The 19,280-nt window shown below is 42.0% G+C and overlaps 2 protein-coding genes across 2 annotated transcripts in view; one reads left to right on the forward strand and one right to left on the reverse strand.

Moving 5' to 3' along the window:
- Positions 1–185: 185 nt before the first annotated feature.
- LOC109892332 (melanoma antigen recognized by T-cells 1) lies at positions 186–3,722 on the reverse strand. The gene is made up of 5 exons (XM_020484806.2): positions 3,326–3,722; positions 2,667–2,782; positions 2,372–2,468; positions 1,814–1,915; positions 186–763 (listed from the first exon to the last, which is right to left on the reverse strand). Exons 2-5 carry the CDS (start codon positions 2,729–2,731, stop codon positions 695–697), a joined length of 333 nt encoding a protein of 110 aa, XP_020340395.1. The 5' UTR covers positions 2,732–2,782; positions 3,326–3,722; the 3' UTR covers positions 186–694.
- Positions 3,723–9,685: 5,963 nt separating this feature from the next.
- LOC109893628 (endoplasmic reticulum metallopeptidase 1) overlaps positions 9,686–19,280 on the forward strand; it is a 43,986-nt gene continuing 34,391 nt past the window's right edge. Inside the window, exons 1-4 of the mRNA XM_031826210.1 lie at positions 9,686–10,054; positions 11,832–12,136; positions 17,904–18,031; positions 18,636–18,741. Coding sequence (XP_031682070.1) covers positions 9,780–10,054; positions 11,832–12,136; positions 17,904–18,031; positions 18,636–18,741 — 814 coding nt within the window. The 5' untranslated portion in view covers positions 9,686–9,779. The remainder of the gene's footprint in view (positions 10,055–11,831; positions 12,137–17,903; positions 18,032–18,635; positions 18,742–19,280) is intronic.

A 19,280-nucleotide genomic window follows, 5' to 3' on the forward strand; every position in this document is an offset into this window, starting at 1 on the left:
ATTTATTGAAATGTTGAAGCCCATATATATATATGTATATGTAATTTCTTTCCTACCATATAGATTTTTCTAAGTATTTAGTTGGTACATTTTCATTGCATAACTGAACATTTCTGCTTGGAAATAACTGGTGTAACTGTCCTACAGAGAGGGTTTTGTGGTGTTAATTTGAATTAGACCTTTGGTAAACTTTATATTTTTATTGAAATGTGTCTGCAGGATTTTATAAGGGATAGCCATTCCATCCTTTTGAAATCCCTTCATAAGTACATGTTGAAATAACACCGATCAAGCCCAAGTTATATTGTCTTTAAATTACTATGGATTCTCAATTGCAGATATACTTTCTTTTTTTTTTTACGTTGGTTATCTTAAATGAACAAGCAATTTCCTAAGTACGACTTTGTTCTAATCGATTAATACAACTGTTATTCAAGTATTGATAGAAGGGTCTTGTTTGCTGAGCATCCTTCAGAAATATAACCTTGAGGAACACATAACACACATAACAAGTTATGGAGAAATACACATAAAAAAATAAATAATACAAGATAGTAAAAAAAATAAACACGAGTAAAATATGGTAAATTGTGTAATTGTAAATATAGACTGATAATAGTATTTATCAAAAGTTTTTTCTTCATTGATATAGAGTTTAAATAAGACAACACATTAAGTTAATAGTTTAGTGTTATTAGGGGGAGTAGGGAGGAGGTAGGGGTCCTGATGATATCGTCTCATATGCAGGAGGGGCATTGGGAACCTGAAACACATCAAGTCAAACACACACCATTTAGAAAACGAGCAGGATAAGTCAGTCTTTGATGATTGAAATGCCATTTCCATTTTCACACTATTGCGCCGGGCCTAACTAAACCGAGCTCGCTTACGTTATGACATTTAGTTTTACAGGTACAGTGCACAGTAGTCAACATTACTGTAAAAATGACAGTTTTAGCCAGTTGGCTAGTTTTCAACTGCAGTCTCTGAATATTTTCTTTTCACATCGTCCTTTTCGGAATGATTTCAGCAACTATGATGGATGCATCGGACAGCTCATTCCAGCTTGGTTCGTCTCAGTCGTGGAAAAAGCCCTCAAGTCAAAATGTTTTCCTCTGAACAAAGAAAGGTTAACCTTTTCCAGTAGAATATCACACACACCACCCCTCCCCCACCACTCTGATCCAAACCTCCTCTTCCTAACACCACTATGAATTCCAGATCATAATCCCCTGCTGACTGGTCCGGTGACATAATCTCAGACTGAACTGCCACCAGTCATATTGCATCAGGCAGCTCACATGACCTTTAGCTTTGTTGCCCTTTCAGTCTCAGAAGAGTAATGGAGAGTTGAACAATAGGTCCTTCCTTCATGGTTGTGTTGTTGTCTGTATAGTCAGAGGAATGCAGTATCCTATGACAAGTGAACGATTATGGCCTGGGGTTGGTCACACCATCCAGCATATAACTGCCCATGTCTGCATCATGGGATCGGTTCCACCACTACTTTGGCATAAACAAATTCTCTCCTCACTTCTCTTAAATTTGTATAGAGATTTAAACCTCACAAAAACACCTTCATTCAATAAAACTTGTCAAATACTCTGAAAAAAGAGAGCTCTGGGCCCATATTCAAAGCGCCTTAGAGGAGTGCTGATCTAGGATCATGGCCCCTCTGTCCATGTAATCTTATTCAGTATGATCTACTCGGCAAAAACTGATCCTAGAGCCGCAGTCCTACTCTGAGATGCTTTGTTAATGCGGGCCCTGACCACCGTTACTTCCCCCCCCCCCAGTACATCCAGTGTTTTACCAAAGGTCGGAGGTCACTGAGGCCCATCTTGTTTTCTGCTGTGGCTCCTCCCTCGTTGAACTGTCCTCCACTGAATCCTGGCAGGGACACTGATCTTGGGCTCTGTGGGGAGAAAAACACGAGAGGAAAAGAAAACAACAGGGGAACAGGAGGTATAAGCCCTGTCGAAAACCTATGAGCAAAACACATGAAAACATTGTCTTTTCGGTTGAAAAGACATTCAAAATACGTATTTTTACTTATGTTCACTGGGAAAGCAACCCATACATACACTTTTCTTCTTCTGAGTTGTCAGATCTAAAGGAACCAGTGTGGTGGGAGCTCCCCTAAACCCATTGCCAAGTTGATGTACATCAATGCAGCTATCCCTCTTTGTATCCTCCTTTATCTTAACTGAGGAGAATCATAGACATAGAATCTTCGGAAATAACTATCCAGGTGAAAGCCTAAGCCTATTCTCTTCAGATCACCACAGATTAAGGAAAGTAGAGAGGAAGCCATTTATTAAGACTATTGAAATATGCACCCTTGGCCATGCAAGTGCTGGACTAATCTTACCCGAATCATTTTGTACCCACATCTCCTCCTAAAATACCAGCATCCGAGGATGAGAAGGGCTGCAAGTATGAAGAACAACAGAGCTATGCCTGCTGCCCTGTGGCACAAAAAGAGAAGCGAACACTAAATGAAAAATTCTTTCTTCACCAAATGATCAATTAAGATTGAGATGCAGCATAACTAAAAACAAAAGCTTGAAAAAAATCTAATAAAGTTCAGAATTTCTATCAGGCCTGCCCTTAAATAGAGTTAATAGTCATATTGTCATCGTAATAAATAAAAAAAATCCACTAACTCTTCGGTCCTGACATGGGGTCCTCCTCTGCTTGCAAAATAAACATTGAAGTCACCGTGAGGCATCTCTTTGAACCATCCAGTGACTACACCTGAGGAATACTGTTGGGCTATAAACTACAGGATATGGTTATTACATGTTAATAGCAATATCAATGACATAATATGAACCATTGGTCAAGTATGAGACTGGTAGATTCAGCATTTGTCCCTGAAATGTGCACATATATTTCACACTCCATTTCAAAGCAATTTTTAACACATCAGATGAGATCATTTATGTGATTTCTGTAGGCCTATGCATATAGTGTAACATCTGAAATAAACAAAAATAGTGTCAGGGAGAAACATTGTACTTTCCACTCAGACCACTTCCAACAAGATGGCAGGAAAATCAAAGGACAGGTTGCTGTAGCGCTATTTTTTTTGTAGCAATGCAATTAATACAACTATATTGATTTGAATTGTGATAAATATCTTAGTCCATCAAGCATAATATATGCGATAGGCTCTGTAAATCCAGAGACAACTGATCATTTAGAAAATGTCATAATTAAAAAGAAAATGATATAGTTGAATAGAATAACTGAAGGACCTGTGCATCAAGGCTGTCAGTGTTTGGTCTGCATTTAAAACATAAATAAATAAACATCGTCTTACCTAAAGTGGATAGTTACGTAGATTGTGAAAGGGTTCGATCCTTCTAAATTGCTTCGCAACGCTGTTTCCCAAAGTTCTCAGTCTCACTTTTTAAAAACTTAAATCTCTGACTTGAGAAAGGGTTAGAACTATGAGGGGAGGAAAATAATTCTTATGACCGTCACGAGTTCAACCGCTCATGCTTAAAGCCATTGAACTGGACTAATTAGCGTGAAACCTCTGCAGAACACAATTCTAACTACTAACCCTCCCAGCCCTAGAGCCAGAACACATCTAACTATTATGGACTGGTGAAGCTTTGTCTGCTAATTCTTTCTGTCTGACTGTGACTCAGGAGACCTCATTATTCATATTAATAACGGAAACATGATAAACACCTATTCAAGTAGGCTAATTTAAAGGATGCTAATATTTCATATAATTCACTTCAGTTCATAATAATAACTTTATGTAATAGGCTAACGTTCATTACACACAACTGATAGCCTATCTTGAACATTAGCATGTACACTCACCATGTCCTGGTCAGCCCAATGATAATATTGTATTTCTGGAAATGAATGTTATATTTTATTGGTCAATATCATAATCGTTTCATAGTACGAAATATTATTTGGATTATTATCAAAATATGCTTTATAAATAAAAGAGAGCACAAAAAGAGATCCATATTTAACACAAATTAGGTTTTCTCCTCCATGTGTTGTTGTCTCCTCATTGCTTTGTCATTCTTTTTATTTATTTTAATTTCACCTTTATTTAACCAGGTAAGCTAGTTGAGAACACCTTTATTTAACCAGGTAGGCTAGTTGAGAACACCTTTATTTAACCAGGTAGGCTAGTTGAGAACACCTTTATTTAACCAGGTAGGCTAGTTGAGAACACCTTTATTTAACCAGGTAGGCTAGTTGAGAACAAGTTCTCATTTGCAACTGCGACCTGGCCAAGATAAAGCGTAGTAATTTGACACATACAACAACACAGAGTTACACATGGAATAAACAAAACATACAGTCAATAATACAGTAGAACAAAAGAAAACAAAAAGTCTATATACAGTGAGTGCAAATGAGGTAAGTTAAGGAAATAAATAGGCCATGGTGGCGAAGTAATTACAATATAGCAATTAAACACTTGAATGGTAGATCGGCAGAAGATGAATGTGCAGGTAGAGATACTGGGGTGCAAAGGAGCAAAATAAATAAATACCAGTATGGGGTTGAGGTAGGTAGATAGGCTGTTTACAGATAGGCTATCTAAGTACAGATGCAGTGATCTGTAAACTGCTCTGACAGCTTGTGCTTAAAGCTAGTGAGGGAGATGTGAGTCTCCAGCTTCAGAGATTTTTGCAATTCATTCCAGTCATGGGCAGCAGAGAACTGGAAGGAAAGACGAGCAAAGGAGGAATTGGCTTTGGGGGTGACCAGTGAGATATACCTGCTGGTGCGCGTGCTACGAGTGGGTGCTGCTATGGTGACCAGTGAGCTGAGATAAGGCGGGGCTTTACCTAGCAGAGACTTGTAGATAACCTGTAGCCAGTAGGTTTGGCGACGAGTATGAAGCGAGGGCCAACCAACGAGAGCGTACAGGTCGGAATGGTGGGTAGTGTATGGGGCTTTGGTGACAAAACGGATGGCACTGTGATAGACTGCATCCAGTTTGTTGAGTAGAGTGTTGGAGGCTATTTTATAGATGACATCACCGAAGTCGAGGATCGGTAGGATGGTCAGTTTTACGAGGGTATGTTTGGCAGCATGAGTGAAGGATGCTTTGTTGCGATATAGGAAGCCGATTCTAGATTTAATTTTGGATTGGAGATGCTTAATGTGAGTCTGGAAGGAGAGTTTACAGTCTAACCAGACACCCAGGTATTTGTAGTTGTCCACGTATTCTAAGTCAGAGCCGTCCAGAGTAGTGATGCTGGACGGGCGAGCAGGTGCGGGCAGCGATCGATTGAAAATCATGCATTTAGTTTTACTTGCATTTAATTTAAATTTAATTTTACCTTTATTTAACCAGGCAAGTCAGTTAAGAACATATTCTTATTTTCAATGACGGCCTGGGAACAATGGGTTAACTGCCTGTTCAGGGGCAGAACGACAGATTTGTACCTTGTCAGCTCGGGGGTTTGAACTCGCAACCTTCCGGTTACTAGTACAACGCTCTAACCACTAGGCTACGCTGCCACCCCAAGAGCAGTTGGAGGCCACGGAAGGAGAGTTGTATGGCATTGAAGCTCGTCTGGAGGTTAGTTAACATAGTGTCCAAGGAGGGGCCAGAAGTATACAGAATGGTGTCGTCTGCGTAGAGGTGGATCAGAGAATCACCAGCAGCAAGAGCAACATCATTGATGTATACAGAAAAGAGAGTCGGCCCGAGAATTGAACCCTGTGGCACACCCATAGAGACTGTCAGAGGTCCAGACAACAGGCCCTCCGATTTGACACACTGAACTCTATCAGAGAAGTAGTTGGTAAACCAGGCGAGGCAATCATTTGAGAAACCAAGGCTGTCGAGTCTGCCAATAAGAATGTTGTGATTGACAGAGTCGAAAGCCTTGGCCAGGTCGATGAATACGGCTGCACAGTAATGACTCTTATCGATGGCGGTTATGATGTCGTTTAGAGCCTTGAGTGTGGCTGAGGTGCACCCATGACCAGCTCTGAAACCAGATTGCATAGCGCAGAAGGTATGGTGGGATTCGAAATGGTCAGTAATCTGTTTGTTAACTTGGCTTTCGAAGACCTTAGAAAGACAGGGTAGGATAGATATAGGTCTGTAGCAGTTTGGGTCTAGAGTGTCACCCCCTTTGAAGAGGGGGATGACCGCGGCAGCTTTCCAATCTTTGGGAATCTCAGACGATACGAAAGAGGGGACAGGCTAGTGACAGGCTAGTAATAGGGGTTGCAACAATTTCGGCAGATAATTTTAGAACTAGAGGGTCCAGATTGTCAAGCCCGGCTGATTTGTAGGGGTCCAGATTTTGCAGCTCTTTCAGAACATCGGCTATCTGGATTTGGGTAAAGGAGAAATGGTGGGGGCTTTGGCGGGTTGCTGTAGAGGGTGCTGGGCAGTTGACCAGGGTAGGGGTAGCCATGTGGAAAGCATGGCCAGCTGTAGATAAATTCTCAATTATAGTGGATTTATCGGTGGTGACAATGTTTCCTAGCCTCAGAGCAGTGGGCAGCTGGGAGGGGGTGCTCTTATTCTCCATGGACTTTACAGTGTCCCAGAACTTTTTTGAGTTAGTACTACAGGATGCAAATTTCTGTTTGAAAAAGCTTGCCTTAGCTTTTCTAACTGCCTGTGTATATTTGTTCCTAACTTCCCTGAAAAGTTGCATATCACGGGGGCTATTCGATGCTAATGCAAGGGCAGACAGGTCTGGCGTGAACCAAGGACTATATCTATTCCTAGTTCTACATGTTTTGAGAGGTGCATGCTTATTTAAGATGGTGAGGAAGGCACTTTTAAAGAATAGCCAGGCATCATCTATTGACGGGATGAGGTCAATGTCATTCCAGGATACCCCGGCCAGGTCGATTAGAAAGGCCTGCTCGCAGAATTGTTTCTGGGAGCGTTTGATAGTGATTAGGGGTGGTCGTTTGGTCGCAGACCCATTACGGCAGAAAACAGGCAGGCAGAAAACATCAGAGGTGTATTTGGAGGGCGAATTAGTTAGGATGACATCTATGAGGGTGCCCGTGTTTACTGATTTGGGGTTGTACCTGGTAGGTTCATTGATAATTTGTGTGAGATTGAGGGCATCAAACTTCGTTTGTAGGATGGCCGGGGTGTTAAGCATGTCCCAGTTTAGATCACCTAGTAGCACGAGCTCAGAAGATAGATGGGGGGCAATCAGTTCACATATAGTATCGAGGGCACTGCTAGGGGCAGAGGGAGGTCTATAGCAAGCGGCAACAGTGAGAGACTTGTTTCTGGAAAGGTGAATTTTTAGAAGTAGAAGCTCAAATTGTTTGGGTACAGATCTGGATAGTAAAGACAGAACTGTGCAGGCTATCTTTGCAGTAGATTGCAACACCACCCCCTTTGGCAGTTCTATCTTGGCGGAAAACGTTATAGTTAGCAATGGAGATTTCAGAGTTTTTGATGGTTTTCCTAAGCCAGGATTCAGACACGGCTAAGACATCTGGGTTGGCAGAGTGTGCTAAAGCAGTGAGTATCAATGACAATTCCTGTGAATAAGATAACATGTTTTATTGTATTGTGGTGGAAATGCAGTATGATGCTCTGAATAGTGTAATAATATAATTGCCATTTGTTGCCTGTTTTGATCAGTACTGTAGAGGATCACGCAGTATCAAGAAATGGTCTGTAGGGTGCACAATATCACTACCTTCTGCTTCACAGGCAGTTCACATACTGGAACACTACAGGTAACTGACAAAATAAAGGAAAAACTAAATGAGGGATACAAAGTATATAGTGAATACAGGTACTTCCACACAGGTGTGGTTCATGAGTTAATTTAGCAATTAAAATAAGTTTAAGGTCGTGTATAGAAATGCCCATTTGCCTATTATTTTGGCTACCATGGCTAGAAGAGATCTCAATGACTTTGAAAGAGGGGTCGCAAAAGAGCATAGCGGGTTTAAAGGGTGTGTGTGTGTGTGTGTGTCTCAGTCATCAGATCTCCACCCAATTGAAGGTGTATGGGAGATTCTGGAGCAGCGCCCGAGAAAGTGTTTTCCACCACCATCAACAAAACACTCAATTATGGAATTTTTCATGGAAGAATAGTGTCAGATCCCTCCAATAGTTTTCCAGACACTTGTTGAATCTATGCCAAGGAGCATTGAAGCTGTTCTGGTGGCTTGTGGTAACCCAACAGCCTATTAAGACAAGTTATATTGGTGTTTCCTTTATTTTGGTAGTTTCCTGTATATTAGTGAAATTAAATAGTAAACCATTGCAATGAGCACAACACGTTTAATAAAAAAAGAAGACGAAATTAGGTAGGAAAGTTTCAACATTTCAACCTATCCCAAAGGCCGGCAGATGGCGATATTGAGTCGTTTCATTTTACCGTCCGAAGGGAATGTATGCAGCCGGCTTTACACACATATCCCTCATGGACCAATTTGCACATAAAACAATCATTCTCCACTTAGGCAGCAAAGCCGTCGATTTCCTCCTTATTTCAATATTACTCCTTAACTCGATTTCTTAATTTATTGGCAAGATTTTTTATTTTTTTTACTCACTATTAAATCAAGTTAAGGAGGAAATCGACGCCTTTGCAGACTGAATGGACAATGTTTTATATGCGAACTGGTCCATGGTGGATACGAGTGTATAGAGTACCACAGTATGAGTCATAATACCCATAAAACCTAGCAGTCAAAGAAGGAAATGGTTCCAATCGTTTTTCTATCATTCATTTTTTCCCATAGTGAATTTTAGAATCTTAAAATAAGTGCTGTTTTTTTGTGTTGGCTTACCCTGGCGTGATGTTTTGATAATTGTGTAAATCTCTCTAGGACAAGGTGACTTATATATTCGCCTGTATTTAACCCCCCAATATCAAATGCTAATTAGCTGCGAATGTGGCTATCATAAAGAATTACAAATGCCATTCATGGTGATCTGGACTAGACTGCCGAATCGGTAAGAATCTCTGGATGAACTATCTAATGTTAGCTAAATTTCGTAATGAATAAATTGGCAAAAAATAAATACATTTACAATTCTGTGAACTGTCTTGTCCAAGTTCTAAATTGACACAATACCTGTTAGCAAAGGTGTCAGCTAGAGATGACTTGCAGGAGCTTGCAGGGATTTGTAGTCTTGCAGGATGTCTACATTGATACTAATTTACATTTTCAAATCTGAGAGTAAATACAGATGATTATATTGATAAAATTCACCTTGTCCAAGAGAGATTTAGGCGGTTATCAAAACATCACGCCAGGGTAAGCCTACACAAAACACAGCCCTTTTTAAAGGGTTTCTTATTCCTTATGGAAAAAAGAAATGGTGGAAAAACGATTGGAACCATTTCCCTGTTTGACCGCTAGGGTTTATGGGTAGCCTTGTATATACTCTCTCAATTTAGGAACGACCCAGAGCACACTTGAGGCAATTTACAAACGCACACAGTGGTTTTTCTCAAAGTAGCCGGGGTGTAACGTGTCCTACTGATATCAGTGCACTCATAACAACCTAATCATTAGGAACTTATATTCGAGCAAATAAGTTATAAAATGTTTTGTTAACCATATTAGACACTCATTGAGCTCCATACAAAACTCGTTAGGCGAGCGAAAAAGCGCCAACTGCTGGAGATTTTGGCCCCAGTTATCTCTCTCGCTTCGCCTTTTCCCCTCTGCTTGTAGTGAGAGAAGTTTGTCCCTCTTCGTGATCTGTCCGGTGTTCCAGAAGAGACGGTTGCGGGTGTATTGGACGTTCATATATATGTGTACCAGTGGCAAAGATGGAGAAGGACACCACTATTAGGAGAATAAAATCCTTATACGGGAGGCAAAACAATGTATCGGAAAATAAAAATGACTCTCAGGATCAATGTGGAATCAACGGCTGTAGTGAAGTGAAAAAGAAGCCTGAAGTGAGCTTGTACCTGCTACACGAAGGCGTCGGAGTGGCACTGGTGACTGTATTTATTCTGGTGCTGTGGGGAGTCGTTCATTTATCATTACAGCAGCTAGTCATTGGAAAGTCTACTGGCGAGTTCAATGCTATCAGGGCAAGGTAAGTCTTGATACTGTTGTCAATTGAATTGTAGATTGCTATATTCTCAACCAATTGCATTTATAGAATCTCTGATATTAGCCTAACGTTACTTCTTCCATTGCGATCGCTTCCAGTTTGCAGTACGGCGTTAACGACACCAATGTGTGAGATAACCTTTCCTCTAGTTGTTTATCTCAGAGTTGGTTCCACCTAGCTACGCTACAAGCCACTGGTACTCGTTGTCGTTGTAGGTAACCCATGTCAGGTGTAGCTAACGGTCGGTTCATAGGAGGGAGTGTCGGGGGAAATATAAAGTCACCCTTCTCCATTGTTTCTTGACAGTTTGTGGCGCTGACATAGTCTGTCTGTCAATAGTGACGAAATATCAGACACAAATAGACCAGTTATCCTCTACATTTGAATAATTGTAGCATAACACCTAATGAAATCTAAATTAACTACTTATTTTATTTCCTATATTCCCGTAATAAACATATACAAGGCTGCTTTTCAGTTAATTAGAGAGCAGTTGGATGCTTATTTGATAAAATCCTGCTTTATGACACTACTAGTTAGAGAGATGTAGACACATAAACCTGATGAATGTGTTAGATGGGACACATACAGTAGGTGATATAATCTGAGGGCAACCCTAAAGCTAACATACAGGAATGGAAACTACCTGGAGTCATTAAGGACACTACAGTCTACCTAGACCTAGCCACACCCATACAGTCCATGTAGACTTCCTCCTCTCTTTAGTGGAGGAAGGGAATTTAAGGGGTGGGGACAATGTACATTAGCCTTATGAAAGTGTCAAATAATGTGACACCTACATAATCTGAGGGCAAACCTGTCAGACATAGGCTACAGGTAAGGGAATCATCTGGAGTCATTTGGATTTTACAGTCTAGTTGACCTATCCACAGCCATACAGTCTATGGGGACTTCTTCCTGTTTTTAGTGGCGTAAGGGAAGTGGTAGTCTGGTCCCATATCTATTTGTGCTGTATTGCCAACTCCTGTGGTGACAAAACTGTTTGGCTCCTTGACAATGACCATAGGCGTTGGCATGACAGCTCAAACAGATTTGGTAGCAGACTAGGGAAGGGGTGGGGGTGAGTGTCTACATAGGCTACCTCAATCTAAACTACCACATAGACCCTGTGGAGTGTCAAATGACCTACAGCCTTATTGGTGTGGATCTTATTGTAGCTGCCAGAATTTTTGCAAAGTGAAAAAGCAGAAAAGAAACATGAAAGGCTTTGTCTCTAAGAAAAGGAATAAACAAGCTCTACAGTAGGCTATTTACAGTAGGCTATTTACAGTAGGCTATTTACAGTAGGCTATTTACAGTAGGCTATTTACAGTAGGATATTTACAGTAGGCTATTTACAGTAGGCTATTTACAGTAGGCTATCTACAGTAGGCTATTTACAGCACTGATATGACTAGGCAAACAGTACGGGATGACAGAAGTCATATCCCACTTTAAAACATTGCCATGATGCCTCGCAATGTTTTAACTTTTCTAATATTATTATACACAACCAAACGTAGTATACGTCAGGTCAAAAGGGATGATAATATTAGGCATAGCCTACATTTGGAAGTTATTAGCTATGCTTGCTGAAAGCAAAGCACAACTCTAGAATCTGTTCATACTTATTAAAACAACTTATTCAAAATTTATTTAAATGAAACTTGATAGAAACTGCAGATGTAGTAGGCCTTTACTTAACATGACTCACCTGATTTGCTGACTCACTCCCTGCATGCCTTTCCTTTTCTGCCAGGAAGCACCTGGAGCGTATCACTAGCGTCGGTCCTCGTCCCACGGGCAGCCCGGAGAATGAGATCTTAACGGTTAACTTCCTGCTAGAGCAGATTGAGCACATCAAGGCCGACAGCGCCTCAGGACCCCACTCTGTCACTGTGGACGTCCAGCGACCCACAGGCTCCTTCAGCATCGACTTCCTGGGAGGGTTCACCTCCTACTACGACCGGGTCAGCAACATCGCTGTCCGCCTGGAGCCCAAGGCTGGGGCTCAGCACCTCATGCTGGCCAACTGCCACTTTGACTCTGTGGCCAACAGTCCTGGTACAATACAACACAACTAATTAGTCTTTATTATATCTTAGGGTTTATTATTCACCACACACACACACACACAAAACCATGATAACACAACCATGGTTTTCACACACAACAGGCCGAATACAATCACTATCTCTAGCTATGACCAGGCCTGGGTCTGCTTCCCTTACATTTCATTTAGTGGATATAATCATGTCTGTGTGAGTAGTGTTGTTAGTTACAGTTACATTACTGAAGAGAATAGCTAAAATACATGTTATGTAAGGCACAAATGGTTGAGTGTATGACTGATTCTGACAGAGATGTTTGTTATTTAGGTCAAGACAGTAAGCAACAGTAGTAGTGGTGGTGTACTGTAGTTCAACCACAGTTGGGTGGGAGGTCCTATTAGTTCATACAGTAACGTGAACACAAAATCATCATATATAAAAAAAACCATGTTCTCTATATATGTATAATCCCTAAGGCGTCCCAGCCTAAACAGCTCAGTAGAGTTTGCGTATATATTATGACAACCTTTTGGACTTCGGTGAGATTTTATTTCTGGCTGTTTGGCCACTCAACGTTTCTTCTTGAGGCAAGAGGAATTTCAGAGCTGAGGTCTACGCCCCTTAGTCGGTGATTGGTCAACAGTAGGGATTCTTCAATAAAGTATTTTCTGTCATTCAATGAGCTGATGACTCATTTTCATGCACATTTTTTCATTGTGACATACTGCACCAAACATCTTAGTTAGATATTAAAATTGCGTGACTAAGGTCTCTTCTGGAAAAAACGTCAAAGTTAATGACAGATTGCTTGAGTTATCTTAGATTCATTCTGACTATTTTGAAGAAGTGTATAGAGTGTCTCAAATTGGACAAATAGTACCATTGAGGCTTTTTTTTCTCGTTTTTCAAGTGACTGTCTTTTAAGGGATTACGGCTATGCGCCAGCTGAATGGAAGCATGCTGACGCCTTTACTCTCCATTAAATGAAATTACACCATTATATCCCTGAAAACAGAGAGGACAAAACAGGCTACGACTTACAGTCCAACATGGTGCAAACCAAGAAAAGTTTCAGACTGAATCTCAGATTAAGCCTACATACAGTTCTCCAACTATAATTCATTCCCATTAACCCCTGAAGAGAAAAGAGTGTTCTCTAAAGTTTGGACATGAAGTTCTGTACCTTTAAACCAGGAAATTGATACCAGAAGAGGTTGTTAAATACATTGGATGGGGAGTAAGAAAATAAACACAACCCAGGCATTGGCATGTTTCCTTCCTCCCTGGCTTCCACATAGTCTCAGACAGAGGAAGCTGGATTCAGGAATTCAAAACATGCACATTGTGGGGAAAAAAAACAGAAGAAAGAATTAGCACATGCATTGTCCCACGTGATGGTTGTTCTCTGTTATCAAGCAAGGCCCAATGGGGAAGTTCAGTTTATGTCTCAGTTGTTGAATCTTGCAGTAGTGTGTGTGAACAGGGAGGAAGCAACGGTCACCTGTTGCCTCTGTTTAACACACAGACACACACACACACACACACACACGAGCCCGCACACTCACATAGACATACGCTGTCGATATAACACACTACACATATACAGACACACACACACACACAGACATACATACACACACACACACACACACATTTCTGAGGGTAACAAGACAACTGTTTTTTGACAACATTAGTTGTGGCACGGCCTGACCGGCCTGTCCACTACGCAGGGCTGGATTATACGATTCTCTTTCTGTCTCTCCCTCTTACTCTCTCTCTTATTCTGTCTTTTACTCTCCCTCTTACTCTCCCTCTTATTCTGTCTTTTACTCTCCCTTTCTCCCTTTCGCTCCCTCCCTTCTTACACAATGTGAGTCATTTGAACATATACTGTAGCAGCCTATATATCGCATATCATTGAGTATAAATATTCACATACTGAGTATAGCCTAAGCTCCAAGTCGATAGCGTTCCTAGGCCTACAATAAATATCATCCTCCTCAGTCCCTGATTAGCTGCTGTAGTTGTTGGGTGTTTCAGTAAAAAACATTGGCCTGGTTAGTACTCCTCGTGTTGTTTCTACCTTCATAAGAAAGAGAACCTGCTCGACAGGAAATCTCTAGGCAGGTCTCGACTTCTTGTTTTGGGTTTTCCTCCTTCAATGTTTTTCTTTCCTATATAAACTCAGCAAAAAAAGAAACGTCTTCTCACTGTCAACTGCGTTTATTTTCAGCAGACTTAACGTGTAAATATTTGTATGAACATAACAAGATTCAACAACTGAGACATAAACTGAACAAGTTCCACAGACATGTGACTAACATAAATTGAATAATGTGTCCCTGAACAAAGGGGGGGTCAAAATCCAAAGTAAAGGTCAGTATCTGGTGTGGCCACCAGCTGCATTAAGTACTGCGGTGCATCTCCTCCTCATGGACATGGCAGAACACTGACTTTCCTGTCTTGCAGGAAATCACACACAGAACGAGCAGTATGGCTGGTGGCATTGTCATGCTGGAGGGTCATGTCAGGATGAGCCTGCAGGAAGGGTACCACATGAGGGAGGAGGATGTCTTCCCTGTAGCGCACAGCGTTGAGATTGCCTGCAATGACAACAAGCTCAGTCCAATGATGCTGTGAGACACCACCCCAGATCATGAAGGACCCTCTACCTCCAAATCAATCCCGCTCCAGAGTACAGGCCTCGGTGTAACACTCTTTCCCTCGACGATAAACGCAAATCCGACCATCACCCCTGGTGAGACAAAACCGCGACTCGTCAGTGAAGAGCACTTTTTGCCAGTCCATGCCTCCTTGCAGCATGCCTGAGGCACATTCACACAGATGTGCAGGGACCCTGGGCATCTTTCTTTTGGTGTTTTTCAGAGTCAGTAGAAAGGCCTCTTTAGTGTCCTAAGTTTTCATAACTGTGACCTTAATTGCCTACCATCTGTAAGCTGTTAGTGTCTTAACGACCGTTCCACAGGTGCATGTTCATGAATTATTTATGGTTCATTGAACAAGCATGGGAAACAGTGTTTAAACCCTTTACAATGCAGATCTGTGAAGTTATTTGGATTTTTATGAATTATCTTTGAAAGACAGGGTCCTGAAAAAGGGACGTTTCTTTTTTTTGCTGAGTTTAGAATACTGGACAGTCAACAACAATAGAATACTGGACTGTCAACAACAATATTGCACTGCAGGATGAGACAGTGGCTAACACAACAGCCACAGTTAACCGTGGAGAGATTTCCTACTGATAGTGGTGGAATGGGGCTGGCCTAGTGGGGCAGAAAGTGGAATTCCATCCTCCTTTTGATGTGTCTAGTGAAATATCACCCTCCTTTTGTGTTTTTTAAAGTTCTAAGACTGGGATAGATTTAGAGTAGAACAGTATAAGGAGACAGAGAGAGAGTTGCACCCTGCCGGGTAATATGTGCTCCTGAGTCAACAGCTCCAACCACTGAACCAGCCTGGCATGAGAGGGGCATTTTACCCTCCGTGCAGCAGTATAGGGACACAGGGCTGAAGGAGGCAGTAGATTGTCTGATTAACAGTTCTAAACTCCTAAGTAGACTTAAAGTGGTTAGGGTACTGTTGATCACATTGTGTAGCTTGTCTGATGGTTAGGGTACTGTTGCTATCATTGTGTAGCTTGTCTGATGGTTAGGGAACTGTTGCTATCATTGTGTAGCTTGTCTGATGGTTAGGGTACTGTTGATCACATTGTGATGCTTGTCTGATGGTTAGGGTACTGTTGATCACATTGTGTAGCTTGTCTGATGGTTAGGGTACTGTTGCTATCATTGTGTAGCTTGTCTGATGGTTAAGGTACTGTTGCTATCATTGTGTTGCTTGTCTGATGGTTAGGGTACTGTAGATCACATTGTGTTTCTTGTATGATGGTTAGGGTACTGTTGATATCATTGTGTAGCTTGTCTGATGGTTAGGGACCTGTTGATCACATTGTGTTGCTTGTCTGATGGTTAGGGTACTGTTGATATCATTGTGTAGCTTGTATGATGGTTAGGGACCTGTTGATCACATTGTGTTGCTTGTCTGATGGTTAGGGAACTGTTGCTATCATTGTGTTGCTTGTCTGATGGTTAGGGAACTGTTGCTATCATTGTGTTGCTTGTCTGATGGTTAGGGAACTGTTGCTATCATTGTGTTGCTTGTCTGATGGTTAGGGAACTGTTGCTATGATTGTGTTGCTTGTCTGATGGTTAGGGAACTGTTGCTATCATTGTGTAGCTTGTCTGATGGTTAGGGAACTGTTGCTATCATTGTGTAGCTTGTCTGATGGTTAGGGACCTGTTGATCACATTGTGTTGCTTGTCTGATGGTTAGGGTACTGTTGATATCATTGTGTAGCTTGTCTGATGGTTAGGGAACTGTTGCTATCATTGTGTTGCTTGTCTGATGGTTAGGGAACTGTTGCTATCATTGTGTTGCTTGTCTGATGGTTAGGGTACTGTTGATATCATTGTGTAGCTTGTCTGATGGTTAGGGACCTGTTGATCACATTGTGTTGCTTGTCTGATGGTTAGGGTACTGTTGATATCATTGTGTAGCTTGTATGATGGTTAGGGGCCTGTTGATCACATTGTGTTGCTTGTCTGATGGTTAGGGTACTGTTGATATCATTGTGTAGCTTGTATGATGGTTAGGGGCCTGTTGATCACATTGTGTTGCTTGTCTGATGGTTAGGGAACTGTTGCTATCATTGTGTTGCTTGTCTGATGGTTAGGGTAATGTTGATATCATTGTGTTGCTTGTCTGATGGTTAGGGTAATGTTGATATCATTGTGTTGCTTGTCCGATGGTTAGGGTAATGTTGCTATCATTGTGTTGCTTGTCTGATGGTTAGGGAACTGTTGCTATCATTGTGTTGCTTGTCTGATTGTTAGGGTAATGTTGATATCATTGTGTTGCTTGTCTGATGGTTAGGGTAATGTTGATATCATTGTGTTGCTTGTCTGATGGTTAGGGAACTGTTGCTATCATTGTGTTGCTTGTATGATGGTTAGGGTACTGTTGATATCATTGTGTTGCTTGTCTGATGGTTAGGGTACTGTTGATATCATTGTGTTGCTTGTCTGATGGTTAGGGTACTGTTGATATCATTGTGTTGCTTGTCTGATGGTTAGGGTACTGTTGCTATCATTGTGTTGCTTGTCTGATGGTTAGGGAACTGTTGCTATCATTGTGTTGCTTGTCTGATGGTTAGGGTAATGTTGATATCATTGTGTTGCTTGTCTGATGGTTAGGGAACTGTTGCTATCATTGTGTTGCTTGTCTGATGGTTAGGGAACTGTTGCTATCATTGTGTTGCTTGTCTGATGGTTAGGGTACTGTTGATATCATTGTGTTGCTTGTCTGATGGTTAGGGAACTGTTGCTATCATTGTGTTGCTTGTCTGATGGTTAGGGTACTGTTGCTATCATTGTGTTGCTTGTCTGATGGTTAGGGAACTGTTGCTTTCATTGTGTTGCTTGTCTGATGGTTAGGGTACTGTTGATATCATTGTGTTGCTTGTCTGATGGTTAGGTAGTAAGTGATTACTGTTGCTCCCACTGTGTGATTATGCAATCAGCCTTCCAGGCAGGAATTTCAGCAGGGCAGTAATTGTGTCACACACACACACACACACACACTAATCTCGCTCACCAATATTCAGAGACACACCCATATAGTTTTATGAGACCACACACACAGAGTGTTACTGTGCCAGCCTTCCTCAGTCTCTGACCCCATATAACCTGTGTGTGGGACAGGTGCAAGTGACGATGCAGTGAGCTGTGCGGTGATGTTGGAGGTGCTCCACTCCCTGGCCAACCTCTCCACACCTCTACGACATGGGGTGGTGTTCCTCTTCAATGGAGCTGAGGAGAATGTGCTGCAGGTGAGAGAGAAGTAGTGAACACTGGACAGAGAGAGACACTGTGGGACAGTAGTGAACACTGGACAGAGAGAGACACTGTGGGACAGTAGTGAACACTGGACAGAGAGCGACACTGGGGGACACTAGTGAACACTGGACAGAGAGAGACACTGTGGGACAGTAGTGAACACTGGACAGAGAGAGACACTGTGAGACAGTAGTAAACACTGGACACTGGGGGACACTAGTGAACACTGGACAGCGAGGGACACTAATGAACACGACAGAGGGACACTGGGGGACACTAGTGAACACTGGACAGAGAGGGACACTAGTGAACACTGGACAGAGAGGGACACTGGGGGACACTAGTGAACACTGGACAGAGGGGGACACTGGGGGACACTAGTGAACACTGGACAGAGAGACACTAGTGAACACTGGACAGAATGTTAGGAGGTCAACAAAGTTTACACAATCACATTTCGAGTGAACATACATTTTCAGCCAGAATCATAAATGCTATTCCTCTTGTGTAAGGGTTGCTTGTTCTTGTAAAATGATATTAAATGATATATGGAATGTGAAATATTGTTTTATAAACCTCTTCTCCCCTGCACCCCAGGCGAGTCATGGCTTCATCACTCAGCATCCCTGGGCCAAGCAAGTCCGAGCCTTCATCAACCTGGAGGCTGCAGGGGTGGGCGGCAAAGAGGTGGTGTTTCAGACAGGTAGGTGGACACACACACACACACACACACACACACACACACACACACACACACACACACACACACACACACACACACACACACACACACACACAGGTGGTAGGTGGAGGCAGCGGGGGTGGGGGGACAAAGAATTGGTGTTTTCTAAGTAGAAGGTGCCCCCTACACCACCGATCTAGGATCAGATTAGCCTACTCCCAAACCTAACCTTGACCAGGAGAAGAAATAAAGTAGTATCTGATCCTAGATCTGTGGGTTAGGGGCAACTTCTATCTACTCTGTGTTTTAGACCAGTGATTGGACCTGGATCCAGGCCAATGGAACATATTTATTTAGGTGTCTGTGTCAGCAGCTGAACAAACCTTCATGGCCATCAGGGAACAGAATAGAGCTGTCGTACAGGAACACCTGCAGAATGCAAATGGCCCCCAGCAATGTCAGCTTGAGGAGAGAGAGGTGTGTTAGGAAAATCAATTCACTGGCGGCAGAAAGAAACTGGCTGCTGTTGTAAATGTGAATATCTTATGCTTGGAATTTAC

The sequence above is a fragment of the Oncorhynchus kisutch genome, linkage group LG6, assembly GCF_002021735.2.
Source record: "Oncorhynchus kisutch isolate 150728-3 linkage group LG6, Okis_V2, whole genome shotgun sequence".
Taxonomy (NCBI): Eukaryota; Metazoa; Chordata; class Actinopteri; order Salmoniformes; family Salmonidae; genus Oncorhynchus; species Oncorhynchus kisutch.